At 45.1% G+C, this 15246-nt stretch overlaps 2 protein-coding genes across 5 annotated transcripts in view; one reads left to right on the top strand and one right to left on the bottom strand.

The window, feature by feature from the left end:
- The window catches only part of renbp (renin binding protein), a 37325-nt gene extending 29871 nt beyond the window's left edge, over positions 1-7454 (bottom strand). For all 4 annotated transcript variants that reach the window (XR_013935511.1, XR_013935512.1, XM_080468493.1 and 1 more), the window contains exons 1-4: positions 7371-7454; positions 2457-2562; positions 1733-1808; positions 1594-1669 (exon numbers count right to left, since the gene is read on the bottom strand). Coding sequence is in view for 2 of the 4 variants with exons in the window: in XM_080468493.1 (XP_080324619.1) it covers positions 1594-1669; positions 1733-1808; positions 2457-2562; positions 7371-7449 (337 nt within the window). In the remaining 2 variants the exon portion in view is untranslated. The remainder of the gene's footprint in view (positions 1-1593; positions 1670-1732; positions 1809-2456; positions 2563-7370) is intronic.
- tpx2 (TPX2 microtubule nucleation factor) overlaps positions 1-15246 on the top strand; it is a 475192-nt gene that overhangs the window by 205070 nt on the left and 254876 nt on the right. The window lies entirely within an intron of this gene.

The raw sequence follows: 15246 nt of genomic DNA, 5'->3' as shown, positions 1-15246 counted from the left end.
GCTTCCAGAGAACTCCTCAGAGGAGTGAGAGAGGCTCCTGAGAACTCCTCAGAGGAGTGAGAGAGCCTCCTGAGAACTCCTCAGAGGAGTGAGAGAGCCTCCTGAGAACTCCTCAGAGGAGTGAGAGCTTCCAGAGAACTCCTCAGAGGAGTGAGAGAGGCTCCTGAGAACTCCTCAGAGGAGTGAGAGAGCCTCCTGAGAACTCCTCAGAGGTGGGCTCTCTCAGGTGGGCAGGTCAGTCTTGTTGTTTGTCCCTCAGACCAAGAGGAAGCAGAGAGGTGATCACACCTTTTCACCTTTCCTCTGCACATCAAACAGGCCGACTCACTTCCTGTTTTTAAAAACTCTCTGAAAACTCTTCTTCTCTTTGGCTTTTAACTCAGTCTGACACTTTTATTGTTTTTAACATTTTTACTTATTTTCATTGCTTTATATTGTTTTTATTGTTCTGTCTGTGTACAGCACTTTGTTCTGTGTACAGCACTTTGTTCTGTGTACAGCACTTTGTTCTGTGTACAGCACTTTGTTCTGTACACAGCACTTTGTTCTGTGTACAGCACTTTGTTCTGTGTACAGCACTTTGTTCTGTACACAGCACTTTGTTCTGTACACAGCACTTTGTTTTGTACACAGCACTTTGTTCTGTGTACAGCACTTTGTTCTGTACACAGCACTTTGTTCTGTACACAGCACTTTGTTCTGTGTACAGCACTTTGTTCTGTACACAGCACTTTGTTCTGTGTACAGCACTTTGTTCTGTACACAGCACTTTGTTCTGTACACAGCACTTTGTTCTGTACACAGCACTTTGTTCTGTGTACAGCACTTTGTTCTGTGTACAGCACTTTGTTCTGTACACAGCACTTTGTTCTGTACACAGCACTTTGTTCTGTGTACAGCACTTTGTTCTGTACACAGCACTTTGTTCTGTACACAGCACTTTGTTCTGTGTACAGCACTTTGTTCTGTACACAGCACTTTGTTCTGTGTACAGCACTTTGTTCTGTGTACAGCACTTTGGCACATTGTGTTGTTTTTAAAGTGCTCTATAAATAAAGTTAGTAGTAGTAGTAGTAGTAGTAGTAAATGTGGAGTCATTGTTGTTTTTTGTTCTTGTGTTCATGACCACTCTGTAGGGAAATGGGTGTTGTGTATAAACATGTATATGTATGAATGTGTATATATTTGCACAAATTAGTGGGCCTGGATTCCCTGAGGATGTGAGCGGGATGTGGCTGTGGTTGAGCTGTTCTTGGTTAATGTACAGAACAAGATGCAGTGGGTGGTGGAGAGTTGGACCCCAGCATGAGAAGCTCCAAGCTTTTTTCATAATCTTGCATAATTAATGCACAAGTGAAAATCTTTCCATCTGTGAAATTGTGGAAAATAAATAAAATTAAACAAAAAAAAGTGATATATGTATATATGTATAGAGTGACGTGAGCCACTGGGAGTCACCAGGGACTTTGTTGTCCTAATATTGTTGACCTGCGTTCCTCTGGCGGTCTGAAGGGTTAAACTAGAACCGGATTCACATCAAAAGTCTTTCATATATAAAATTGTATGCGTGAGGCGTCCAGGCTGTTCACTGACCAGCTTCAGCAGCTCGGAGGATTTCCGGCCGGTGGAAGCGTTCCAGCGTTCGGTAGAGGCGGCAGTACATCCACACCTGGAAACAGCAGCAGGTGAGCCTGAGGTGGGTTCAGTGGAGCCCTGCTTGGTGTGGTCTTACCTGTCTGCCCTGCAGCCACACGTACTTCAGGTGGTCGTACACCTGGCCGTCCCGCCCCAGGCAGCTGAAGAAGCCTCTGGAACAAGCAGAGACACATTGTGCTTCACTGGATCATTCTGAAAAGACGGTGCCACAGAGCAACCAGCGCTGCTCACCCCCTCTGGAGAAACGACCAGGACGTTTCACTCTGCAGGAAATCACACACCTTTTTCAACAGTTATTTCTAAGGTTTCCTTGTTTCACTGCACTCACACTCTCCACTATGAGCGTGGTACAGGTGTATGGTACAGGTGTATGGTACAGGTGTATGGTACAGGTGGATCTACAGGTGTATGGTACAGGTGTATGGTACAGGTGTATGGTACAGGTGGATCTACAGGTGTATGGTACAGGTGTATGGTACAGGTGGATCTACAGGTGTATGGTACAGGTGTATGGTACAGGTGTATGGTACAGGTGGATCTACAGGTGTATGGTACAGGTGGTTGTACAGGTGTATGGTACAGGTGGATCTACAGGTGTATGGTACAGGTGTATGGTACAGTTGAGTGGTACAGGTGTATGGTACAGGTGTATGGTACAGGTGGTTGTACAGGTGTATGGTACAGGTGTATGGTACAGTTGAGTGGTACAGGTGTATGGTACAGTTGTATGGTACAGTTGAGTGGTACAGGTGGATGTGCAGGTGGATGTGCAGGTGGATGTGCAGGTGGATGTGCAGTACCCGTGCTCAGTGTCATGGGAGTGTTTGAGCCAGAAGTCCGTCACACTGTCCAGCTGTGCACGGATGTGCTGGCGACACTCTTCCAGCTTCAGCACTGACATGGTTCCTGGTGAGACAACAGGAAGTCACTGTCTGATCCAGACCAGCAGCTGCACCGCCATGGCAGAACCAAGCACTGTTAACATTCAAGCTGATTCCAGTTCTACAGCCTCCATCCTCGAGACCAGGGTTCCCACTTCCGGGCCTGGAGGACCAGAGTCCTGCATGGTTTAGGTTCCTCCCAGTTGCAACACGCCTGAATCCAATAAGGTTACCTGGCTTTTTTACAAGCTTGATGATGACATCATCATGAGATTGAGGCGTGCTGAAGCTGGAGAGATAACAACCTGCAGGACACCGACCACCACGTTTACTCTCACATTAACAGTTCACTCTCACATTAACAATAACAGTTCACTCTCACATTAACATTAAAAGTTCACTCTCACATTAACAGTTCACTCTCACTCTCACATTAACAGTTCACTCTCACATCAACAGTTCACTCTCACATTAAAAGTTCACTCTCACATTAACATTAACAGTTCACTCTCACATTAACAGTTCACTCTCACATCAACAGTTCACTCTCACATCAACAGTTCACTCTCACATTAAAAGTTCACTCTCACATTAACATTAACAGTTCACTCTCACATTAACAGTTCACTCTCACATTAACAGTTCACTCTCACATTAACATTAACAGTTCACTCTCACATTAACAGTTCACTCTCACATCAACAGTTCACCCTCACATTAAAAGTTCACGCTCACATTAACAATAACAGTTCACTCTCACATTAACATTAACAGTTCACCCTCACATTAACAGTTCACTCTCACATTAACAGTTCACCCTCACATTAACAGTTCACTCTCACATTAACAGTTCACTCTCAAATTAACAGTTCACCCTCACATTAACAGTTCACTCTCACATTAACAATAACAGTTCACCCTCACATTAACAGTTTACTCTCACATTAACAGTTCACCCTCACATTAACAGTTCACTCTCACATTAACAATAACAGTTCACCCTCACATTAACAGTTTACTCTCACATTAACAGTTCACTCTCACATTAACAATAACAGTTCACTCTCACATTAACATTAAAAGTTCACTCTCACATTAACAGTTCACTCTCACATTAACATTAAAAGTTCACTCTCACATTAACAGTTCACTCTCACATTAACAGTTCACTCTCACATCAACAGTTCACTCTCACATTAAAAGTTCACTCTCACATTAACATTAACAGTTCACTCTCACATTAACAGTTCACTCTCACATCAACAGTTCACTCTCACATTAAAAGTTCACTCTCACATTAACATTAACAGTTCACTCTCACATTAACAGTTCACTCTCACATTAACATTAACAGTTCACTCTCACATTAACAGTTCACTCTCACATTAACATTAACAGTTCACCCTCACATTAACAGTTCACTCTCACATTAACAGTTCACTCTCAAATTAACAGTTCACCCTCACATTAACAGTTCACTCTCACATTAACAATAACAGTTCACCCTCACATTAACAGTTTACTCTCACATTAACAGTTCACTCTCACATTAACAATAACAGTTCACTCTCACATTAACATTAAAAGTTCACTCTCACATTAACAGTTCACTCTCACATTAACATTAAAAGTTCACTCTCACATTAACAGTTCACTCTCACATTAACAATAACAGTTCACCCTCACATTAACAGTTCACTCTCAAATTAACAGTTCACCCTCACATTAACAGTTCACTCTCACATTAACATTAAAAGTTCACTCTCACATTAACAATAACAGTTCACTCTCACATTAACATTAAAAGTTCACTCTCACATTAACAATAACAGTTCACTCTCAAATTAACAGTTCACTCTCAAATTAACGGTTCACTCTCACATTAACAGTTCACTCTCACATTAACAGTTCACTCTCACATTAACAATAACAGTTCACTCTCACATTAACAGTTCACTCTCACATTAAAAGTTCACTCTCACATTAACAATAACAGTTCACTCTCACATTAACAGTTCACTCTCAAATTAAAAGTTCACGCTCACATTAACATTAACAGTTCACTCTCAAATTAACAATAACAGTTCACTCTCACATTAACATTAACAGTTCACTCTCACATTAACAGTTCACTCTCACATTAACAATAACAGTTCACTCTCACATTAACAGTTCACTCTCACATTAACATTAACAGTTCACTCTCACATTAACAATGACAGTTCAATCTCACAAAAACAGTTCACTCTCACATTAACAATAACAGTTCACTCTCACATTAACAGTTCACTCTCAAATTAACAATGACAGTTCACTCTCACATTAACAACAACAGTTCACTCTCACATGAACAGTTCACTCTCAAATTAATAGTTCACTCTCACATTAACAATAACAGTTCACTCTCACATTAACAGTTCACCCTCACATTAACAGTTCACTCTCACATTAACATTAACAGTTCACTCTCACATTAACAATGACAGTTCAATCTCACAAAAACAGTTCACTCTCACATTAACATTAACAGTTCACTCTCACATTAACAGTTCACTCTCAAATTAACAGTAACAGTTCACTCTCACATTAACAGTTCACTCTCAAATTAACAGTTCACTCTCACATTAACAGTTCACTCTCAAATTAACAGTTCACTCTCACATTAACAGTTCACTCTCACATTAACAGTTCACTCTCACATTAACAGTTCACTCTCAAATTAACATGAACAGTTCACTCTCACATTAACAATAACAGTTCACTCTCACATTAACAATAACAGTTCACTCTCACATTAACAGTTCACTCTCAAATTAACAGTTCACTCTCACATTAACAATAACAGTTCACTCTCAAATTAACAGTTCACTCTCACATTAACAGTTCACTCTCACATTAACAGTTCACTCTCACATTAACAATAACAGTTCACTCTCACATTATCAGTTCACTCTCACATTAACAGTTCACTCTCAAATTAACAGTTCACTCTCACATTAACAATAACAGTTCACTCTCAAATTAACAGTTCACTCTCACATTAACAATAACAGTTCACTCTCACATTAACAGTTCACTCTCACATTAACAATAACAGTTCACTTTCACATTAACAGTTCACTCTCACATTAACAGTTCACTCTCACATTAACAATAACAGTTCACTCTCACATGAACAGTTCACTCTCAAATTAACAGTTCACTCTCACATGAACATTAACAGTTCACTCTCACATTAACATTAACAGTTCACTCTCACATTAACAATAACAGTTCACTCTCAAATTAACAGTTCACTCTCACATTAACAATAACAGTTCACTCTCAAATTAACAGTTCACTCTCACATTAACAATAACAGTTCACTCTCACATGAACAATAACAGTTCACTCTCAAATTAACAGTTCACTCTCACATCAACATTAACAGTTCACTCTCACATTAACAGTTCACTTTCAAATTAACAGTTCACTCTCACATGAACATTAACAGTTCACTCTCACATTAACATTAACAGTTCACTCTCACATTAACAATGACAGTTCACTCTCACATGAACAGTTCACTCTCAAATTAACAGTTCACTCTCACATGAACATTAACAGTTCACTCTCACAGTAACAATAACAGTTCACTCTCAAATTAGCAGTTCACTCTCACATTAACAATAACAGTTCACTCTCACATTAACAGTTCACTCTCACATTAACAATAACAGTTCACTCTCAAATTAACAATAACAGTTCACTCTCACATTAACAGTTCACTCTCACATTAACAGTTCACTCTCAAATTAACAGTTCACTCACATTAACAGTTCACTCTCACATTAACAACAACAGTTCACTCTCACATTAACAGTTCACTCTCACATTAACAGTTCACTCTCACATCAACAATAACAGTTCACTCACATTAACAGTTCACTCTCACATTAACAATGACAGTTCACTCTCACATTAACAGTTCACTCTCACATTAACAATAACAGTTCACTCTCACATTAACAGTTCACTCTCAAATTAACAGTTCACTCTCACATTAACAGTTCACTCTCACATTAACAGTTCACTCTCAAATTAACAGTTCACTCTCACATTAACAGTTCACTCTCACATTAACAATGACAGTTCACTCTCACATTAACAATAACAGTTCACTCTCACATTAACAGTTCACTCTCAAATTAACAGTTCACTCTCACATTAACAGTTCACTCTGTCATTAACAGTTCACTCTCACATTAACAGTTCACTCTCACATTAACAGTTCACTCTCAAATTAACAGTTCACGCTCACATTAACAGTTCACTCTGTCATTAACAGTTCACTCTCACATTAACAGTTCACTCTCAAAATAACAGTTCACTGTCACATTAACAGTTCACTCTCAAATTAACAGTTCACTCTCACATTAACAGTTCACTCTGTCATTAACAGTTCACTCTCACATTAACATTAACAGTTCACTCTCACATTAACATTAACAGTTCACTCTCAAATTAACAGTTCACTCTCACATTAACAGTTCACTCTCACATTAACAATGACAGTTCACTCTCACATTAACAATAACAGTTCACTCTCACATTAACAGTTCACTCTGTCATTAACAGTTCACTCTCACATTAACAGTTCACTCTCACATTAACAGTTCACTCTCAAATTAACAGTTCACGCTCACATTAACAGTTCACTCTGTCATTAACAGTTCACTCTCACATTAACAGTTCACTCTCAAATTAACAGTTCACTGTCACATTAACAGTTCACTCTCACATTAACAGTTCACTCTGTCATTAACAGTTCACTCTCACATTAACAATCTTTACCTGTCTTCACACTGATCTCTGGCAGAGAGAGAGAGAGACGTCGGACTCTTCCTCTTTGCTCCAGTCGGATGATCGTCATGTGACAAAACCAGGAAGTGCTGAGAGTCACGTGGAGGAGGGAGGCCGTCCCACCCGGAAGTGTGTGTCTGTGTGTTTGGGGAGGACAGGCAGTAAGACAGAGACAGAGACAGAGAGAGGGGGGGGGGGCAGTAAGAGAGACAGACAGAGAGATAGGCAGTAGGAGAGAGAGACAGATAGGGCTTTTCCACCAACAAGAACCAGGTTCTAGGTCAGAGCCGGTTCTTAAATGAGCACCACCAAAGAACCGGTTCTTTTTCCACCGTTAGCAGAACCAGTAGAGCTACGTCATTGCGTCACTCCAAAACGTGATACGTCACTGATTTCACCAATTTGGCGCTGACAGGAGACGGACTGTCTTCATTGGTTTAGTCCGGGTCGCTCCATCTAGTTTGGTCTGAACCTCTGAAGCACCAAAGAGAAAGAAGACATTACGTCTCTTCGTCTCTCTATTGGTGTTTGTTCACGTCCGTCTTGCTCTAGTCCGGAGCCCCAGAGTGGACATAGAGGGGAATAATAACACGTGGATGAGTTTGGCTCTTATTTTTCACCATTCCAACATTCCATAGTGACTTTCTGCTCCTTTCACTTTATTTCTGGACGTGTCTGAATCAAAAGCTTCAACATGGAGGAATGGAGGTGTAGAATGATAGAACGCTGCTCTACAGCCGTTTCCATGGTAACCTAGGTAAACACTCTGATTAAAGTTCTCTTTCACATGAAGCCATTAAAAAGCTCATTTTAGCTCTAAAAACTCCAACTTTCATTTACAGTAGTTTGTAGTTTGTGTAGTAGTTCCTGAGGAACCAAAGTATTCTTTATAAAGAAGTTCTGTGGTTATAAAATAATATCGGAGCGTCTCGTAGCGGAGCGGAGCGCCCCCTGCTGCCTCACACTGCCTTGCTCAGCGGCTGCAGCTCCTCAGCCGGCGGTCAGAAGGTGAAACAAGACCTGGACGTGACGTCAGTTAGAATCATGTCACCATGAAAAGTGTGGAAAATAAACCACAATGGAAACTGCTTCTAAATTCTATCTGACGTAGCTGACTGACAGCGGAGGAGCACGGCAGCGCTCTCGAGATTAAATAATCCCGTTCCCTCGTATTATTAACTTCTTATTATATCGTTCCCTCGCGTTATTTTTATGTTTTTCTCTAGAACCACTCCGGGGCTCCGTGTTCGCTGGAGTTTTCAGAAAGCCGGTTCAACCTGGCCTCCACCTTGTAGGTAGTGATACCTCCAGAGATAACTCCGCCCCCAGCTGATGACGCGTCAGGTCCCAGTCTGGCTCCTCTGGCCCCCAAAGAGAGAGTCGGGGGTAGTAAGAGAGAGACAGAGAGAGAGACCTATGACCTTTAAAAACCACTTTTATTTACATTCCATATTCCGTCACTATGGTAATAGAAACAGTCACACGTTGGATTTGAGGCAGACTAAAGACCAGTTCTATATTTGAACATGTTCTATTGGGTTCTACCAACAATCCATCCTGCTGTTCAGCTCAGTCTGGTTCACACCTCCATGCTCCTTCAATACAATCTGTTCCTCCAGTGGAAACAGTCCAAAAGACCCCGACTCCACCGGGTCAGTACCAGTCTAGAACAGTCCTCCACCGGGTCAGTACCAGTCTAGAACAGTCCTCCACCGGGTCAGTACCAGTCTAGAACAGTCCTCCACCCAGGTCAGGGCCAGTCGAGAACAGTCCTCCACCAGGTCAGGACCAGTCCAGAGCAGTCGGCCAGACCTCCACCTGGGTCAGTACCAGTCCAGAACAGTCTGCCAGACCTTGGCAGATCATTAAAACCAGGAAAGAGTCCTCTGGATCTGGGTTTCCTCCCCCACACTGCACCTTCTTCACAGATTGGTCCTCACACAGTCTCTCCATCCATTTCCCCAATAAAGACGTTCCGCTTGGTGGACTAGGTGGTCCAGGAGGATCAGGTGGGCCAGGAGGACCCGACGGACCAGGAGGACCAAGAGAACCAGGAGGACCAGGAGGACCCCCCTCGGTCTGATGAGAGCAGCAGCAGCACCACAGTCGTTTAAAGCCTTCCAACTGTGTGGATCAGGATTCTTGATGTGACCCAGGGTCTCAGGTGTAACGGTACTCGTGGTGACCGTGTGAGGTGGAGTCCTGGTGTCAACAGTCTGGGAGGTCATGTCCCGCCTCCCAACAGGAGGGCCAGACCCGCCCCCAACAGGAGGTCCAGTCCCGCTCCCCAACAGGAGGTCCAGTCCCGCCTCCCAACAGGAGGTGCAGTCCCGCCTCCCAATAGGAGGTCCAGACCCGCACTCCCAACAGTAGGTCCAGTCCTGCCTCCCAACAGGAGAGCCAGACCCGCCCCCAACAGGAGGTCCAGTCCCGCCTCCCAACAGGAGGTCCAGTCCCGCCTCCCAATAGGAGGTCCAGATCCGCACCCCCAACAGTAGGTCCAGTCCCGCCACCCAACAGGCGGTCCAGACCCACCCCCAACAGTAGGTCCAGTCCCGCCACCCAACAGGAGGTCCAGTCCCGCCCCCAATAGGAGGTCCAGTCCCGCCTCCCAATAGGAGGTCCAGATCCGCACCCCCAACAGGAGGTCCAGTCCCGCCACCCAACAGGCGGTCCAGACCCACCCCCAACAGTAGGTCCAGTCCCGCCTCCCAACAGGAGGTCCAGTCCCGCCTCCCAATAGGAGGTCCAGATCCGCACCCCCAACAGTAGGTCCAGTCCCGCCACCCAACAGGAGGTCCAGTCCCGCCACCCAACAGGCGGTCCAGACCCACCCCCAACAGGCGGTCCAGTCCCGCTCCCCAACAAGAGGTCTAGACCCGCCCCCCCAACAGGCGGTCCAGACCCGCCCCCAACAGGAGGTCCAGTCCCGCCCCCCAACAGGAGGTCCAGCCCCGCTCCCCAACAAGAGGTCTAGACCCGCCCCCCCAACAGGATTTTCCACCAGCAGCAGGATCAATAAAATCATTTAAAACATTGAATTTAAAAGAGTGTGATAAAAACAGGACCAGGTCTTTCAGGTTAAGACGTTCCAATATGTCCATTTTAAAAGACACAATCACAGTGGCTCCTTCTGGACTCGGAGGTCTTGTTTGGCTTTCACCATAAAGGTTTTCAGTCTGAACACTTCCTGGTCAGTAAGCCCCGCCCCTCCTTTCACCTTCATGTTGACCTTGGCCATGTTGAGGAAACGTAAGTCTGTAAGTTTCTCCTTCATTCTCCTGACAGGAAACCCAGCACACCTCCGGGCCTGAAGACCCACCACTGACAGAATACCCCTCCCGAGTGATTCCCCCTTCAGTAAATGAAGATAAAGTGAATTTTCTGACATAATGGTGGAGAGTAGTAGAAAGTACACAGGGACACATCGAGAAGAGCTTTGCTTTTGAAACCATAAAGATTTTTATTATATTTTTAGCCCTTTGATGTTTATTTTAGCACTTTGTTCATTAATCAAACGTTAGTCTGGAAGACTTCTCCTTTTGTCTCAAGTCCTTTGAGAATACAAGAAGATCTTTTTGGTTCTTTGTTTGTTGGAGGAACAGCTTCATTCCTGCAACTCCATAAACATTCGTCACAGGTTTTACTTCAGGGGAGCTGTTGCTCGGCCCTTCATCCTCAGAGGAGTCACTCCTCAGCTCTTCATCCTCAGCCCTTCATCCTCAGAGGAGTCACTCCTCAGCTCTTCATCCTCAGCCCTTCATCCTCAGAGGAATCACTCCTCAGCTCTTCATCCTCAGAGGAGTCACTCCTCAGCCCTTCATCCTCAGAGGAGTCACTCCTCAGCCCTTCATCCTCAGAGGAGTCACTCCTCAGCTCTTCATCCTCAGAGGAGTCACTCCTCAGTCTTTCATCGTCAGAGGAATCACTCCTCAGCTCTTCATCCTCAGAGGAGTCACTCCTCAGCTCTTCATCCTCAGAGGAGTCACTCCTCAGTCTTTCATCGTCAGAGGAGTCACTCCTCAGCACTTCATCATCAGAGGAGTCACTCCTCAGCTCTTCATCCTCAGAGGAGTCACTCCTCGGCTCTTCATCCTCAGAGGAGTCACTCCTCGGCCCTCTAACCAGGAATCACATCACAGATTTCTCCACCTGTCGGCCGATGATCTCAAATCAAAGACTCGTTCCAGTTTTTCCTTCCTATGAACTCACGGTGAAAACACCAGTTTTTAAAACATGATGGGAACTCCGTCTATGACTTGCATTTTTAAAATGTCGAAAAACCGGGTAATCACTTCTTGTGTTACCGGACGCGATGTAGAACATAAAACCCACGTCTATGAGACTCTGAGAGCACCACCACAGTTCCTTAAAACTGAGATCTCAAATCATCGACTCGTTCAGATTGACCCTTTCTATGATCTCATGGCGAATGTACTATAGATCTAAACACCATAGAACTCCGTCTATGACTTGTGTTTCTAAAACATCGATAAACCTGGCTGTGCTTCCTTGCGCTACCGGACGTGTAATTAAACTACCCACGTCTACAATATCTAGGAAACATGTCCCAGCTTCCCCAAACTCAGGGTTTGAAATCCTCGAAATCAAACTCTTTACAAGCAATTACCCAAACTCCAGGGAACACATTATCTACCACCATGAGAACACATAGCAGGGTGTGTTTTTAACAACAATTACTTGGATGAGGCTCCCGTGCATTATCTGACACAAACAAAACTACTACAGTACTTTGACTATACAAACCTGTACAAACTGCCATTTGGTTACAAAAATAACTTCTATAAAATTCTATGTTCATTTAGCTTCAGAGTAAAACAACATTCCAGAAACTTTCCACAACAGGTCAGAAAAGGTTTTCTGTTTACCAGTTGGTCCAAAGCATGCTGAACCCTCACCCTCCTCCACAACCCCCACCCTCCTCCACAACCCCCACCCTCCTCCACAACCCTCACCCTCCTCCACAACCCTCACCCTCCTCCAGAACCCCCACCCTCCTCCACAACCCTCACCCTCCTCCACAACCCCCACCCTCCTCCACAACCCTCACCCTCCTCCAGAACCCCCACCCTCCTCCACAACCCTCACCCTCCTCCACAACCCTCACCCTCCTCCAGAACCCCCACCCTCCTCCACAATCCCCACCCTCCTCCACAACCCCCACCCTCCTCCAGAACCCCCACCCTCCTCCACAACCCCCAGCCTCCTCCAGAACCCCCACCCTCCTCCACAACCCTCACCCTCCTCCAGAACCCCCACCCTCCTCCACAACCCCCAGCCTCCTCCAGAACCCCCACCCTCCTCCACAACCCTCACCCTCCTCCACAACCCTCACCCTCCTCCAGAACCCCCACCCTCCTCCACAACCCCCACCCTCCTCCACAACCCTCACCCTCCTCCAGAACCCCCACCCTCCTCCACAACCCCCACCCTCCTCCACAACCCCCACCCTCCTCCACAACCCCCACCCTCCTCCACAATCCCCACCCTCCTCCAGAACCCCCACCCTCCTCCAGAACCCTCACCCTCCTCCACAACCCCCACCCTCCTCCAGAACCCTCACCCTCCTCCACAACCCCCACCCTCCTCCAGAACCCCCACCCTCCACCACAACCCCCACCCTCCTCCAGAACCCCCACCCTCCTCCACAATCCCCACCCTCCTCCAGAACCCCCACCCTCCTCCAGAACCCTCACCCTCCTCCACAACCCCCACCCTCCTCCACAACCCCCACCCTCCTCCACACCCCCCACCCTCCTCCAGAACCCTCACCCTCCTCCAGGGTTCCAACAGCCAGCGCACGCTCACAGTTCAGCATCGGAGGTCACCAGTGTTAGATCATTTTATATTTAACTTCTCTACATTTTGCATTTTCCACAACTGTGGCTGCTTAAGAAAAAAACAAATCTGAGAGTTCTGAAAGAAGAGAATTATTTATTAAACAAAGACATTCTCACCACATGGTCAGCTGCACAGGTCCTACAGTTAATCAGTCATTAGCTGTAATAATTTCTCTTTAGAATAAATAAAAACAAGACTTATACTGTGTGAGAGTACATACATAAATACACACATGGCTTATACTGTCGAGTAAAGAAAGATATCAAGCAGAAGATAAAGGAAACTTTATTTAATAAACTTCAGCAGAACCTACAACAGTAAAAACACAAGTTAGAAACATTATGTACAAAGAAATATTACATTGTTTTTAAAAGTTCTAAAGTTCTTTCTTTTATTTCCCAGGAACCCCTGCAGTGATACACAGGTCAGTAATGTTCCTACCCTGGAACCTTTCTCTCCTGGAGGTGTCGTGACTCCAGCTTCAGGGTTTCCAGGAGCATCGTTATGTTGATACTGATGCTCCTGCTGGTCATCAGGTATTCTGCTGGACTGCTGGTTGATGGTGTCACCTTCTAATTCTTCCTCCTGCTGGTCATCAGGTATTCTGCTGGACTGCTGGTTGATGGTGTCACCTTCTAATTCTTCCTCCTGCTGGTCATCAGGTATTCTGCTGTACTGCTGGTTGATGGTGTCACCTTCTAATTCTTCCTCCTGCTGGTCATCAGGTATTCTGCTGTACTGCTGGTTGATGGTGTCACCTTCTAATTCTTCCTCCTGCTGGTCATCAGGTATTCTGCTGGACTGCTGGTTGATGGTGTCACCTTCTAATTCTTCCTCCTGCTGGTCATCAGGTATTCTGCTGTACTGCTGGTTGATGGTGTCACCTTCTAATTCTTCCTCCTGCTGTACTGCTGGTTGATGGTGTCACCTTCTAATTCTTCCTCCTGCTGGTCATCAGGTGTCACCTTCTATTTCTTCCTCCTGTTGGTCATCAGGTATTCTGCTGTACTGCTGGTTGATGGTGTCACCTTCTAATTCTTCCTCCTGCTGGTCATCAGGTATTCTGCTGTACTGCTGGTTGATGGTGTCACCTTCTAATTCTTCCTCCCGCTGGTCATCAGGTATTCTGCTGTACTGCTGGTTGATGGTGTCACCTTCTAATTCTTCCTCCTGCTGGTCATCAGGTGTCACCTTCTAATTCTTCCTCCTGCTGGTCATCAGGTGTCACCTTCTATTTCTTCCTCCTGCTGGTCATCAGGTATTCTGCTGTACTGCTGGTTGATGGTGTCACCTTCTAATTCTTCCTCCTGCTGGTCATCAGGTATTCTGCTGGACTGCTGGTTGATGGTGTCACCTTCTAATTCTTCCTCCTGCTGTACTGCTGGTTGATGGTGTCACCTTCTAATTCTTCCTCCTGCTGTACTGCTGGTTGATGGTGTCACCTTCTAATTCTTCCTCCTGCTGTACCGCTGGTTGCTGGTGTCACCTTCTAATTCTTCCTCCTGCTGGTCATCAGGTATTCTGCTGTACTGCTGGTTGATGGTGTCACCTTCTAATTCTTCCTCCTGCTGGTCATCAGGTATTCTGCTGTACTGCTGGTTGATGGTGTCACCTTCTAATTCTTCCTCCTGCTGTACTGCTGGTTGATGGTGTCACCTTCTAATTCTTCCTCCTGCTGTACTGCTGGTTGATGGTGTCACCTTCTAATTCTTCCTCCTGCTGAGCCACAACACATCTGTTACCTAAACAGAAACCTTTCCCCTCTATCATAGAGGAGTTATTTGTGATACCAAAGGAGGTTTATTGAAAGTTGAATTGTTCATTTTGTACTTCTAAACATGTATATTACAGACTGGTTTTTAACCACAGGTAGATGCAGGGAAGATTCTACCTTGCTGACATGTTTCAGCTTCATCTGGAGTCTTCCTCAGAGGGTCATCTGGCCGGTCACCTGATAAAGACCAACACCTCATCACAACCAGATGACGCTCTGAGGAAGACTACA

This window comes from Lipophrys pholis (genome assembly GCF_963383615.2).
Source record: "Lipophrys pholis genome assembly, chromosome: 8".
Taxonomy (NCBI): Eukaryota; Metazoa; Chordata; class Actinopteri; order Blenniiformes; family Blenniidae; genus Lipophrys; species Lipophrys pholis.
The sequence above is the reverse complement of the archived record's forward strand: the minus strand, read 5'-3'. Positions and strand labels throughout refer to the sequence as shown.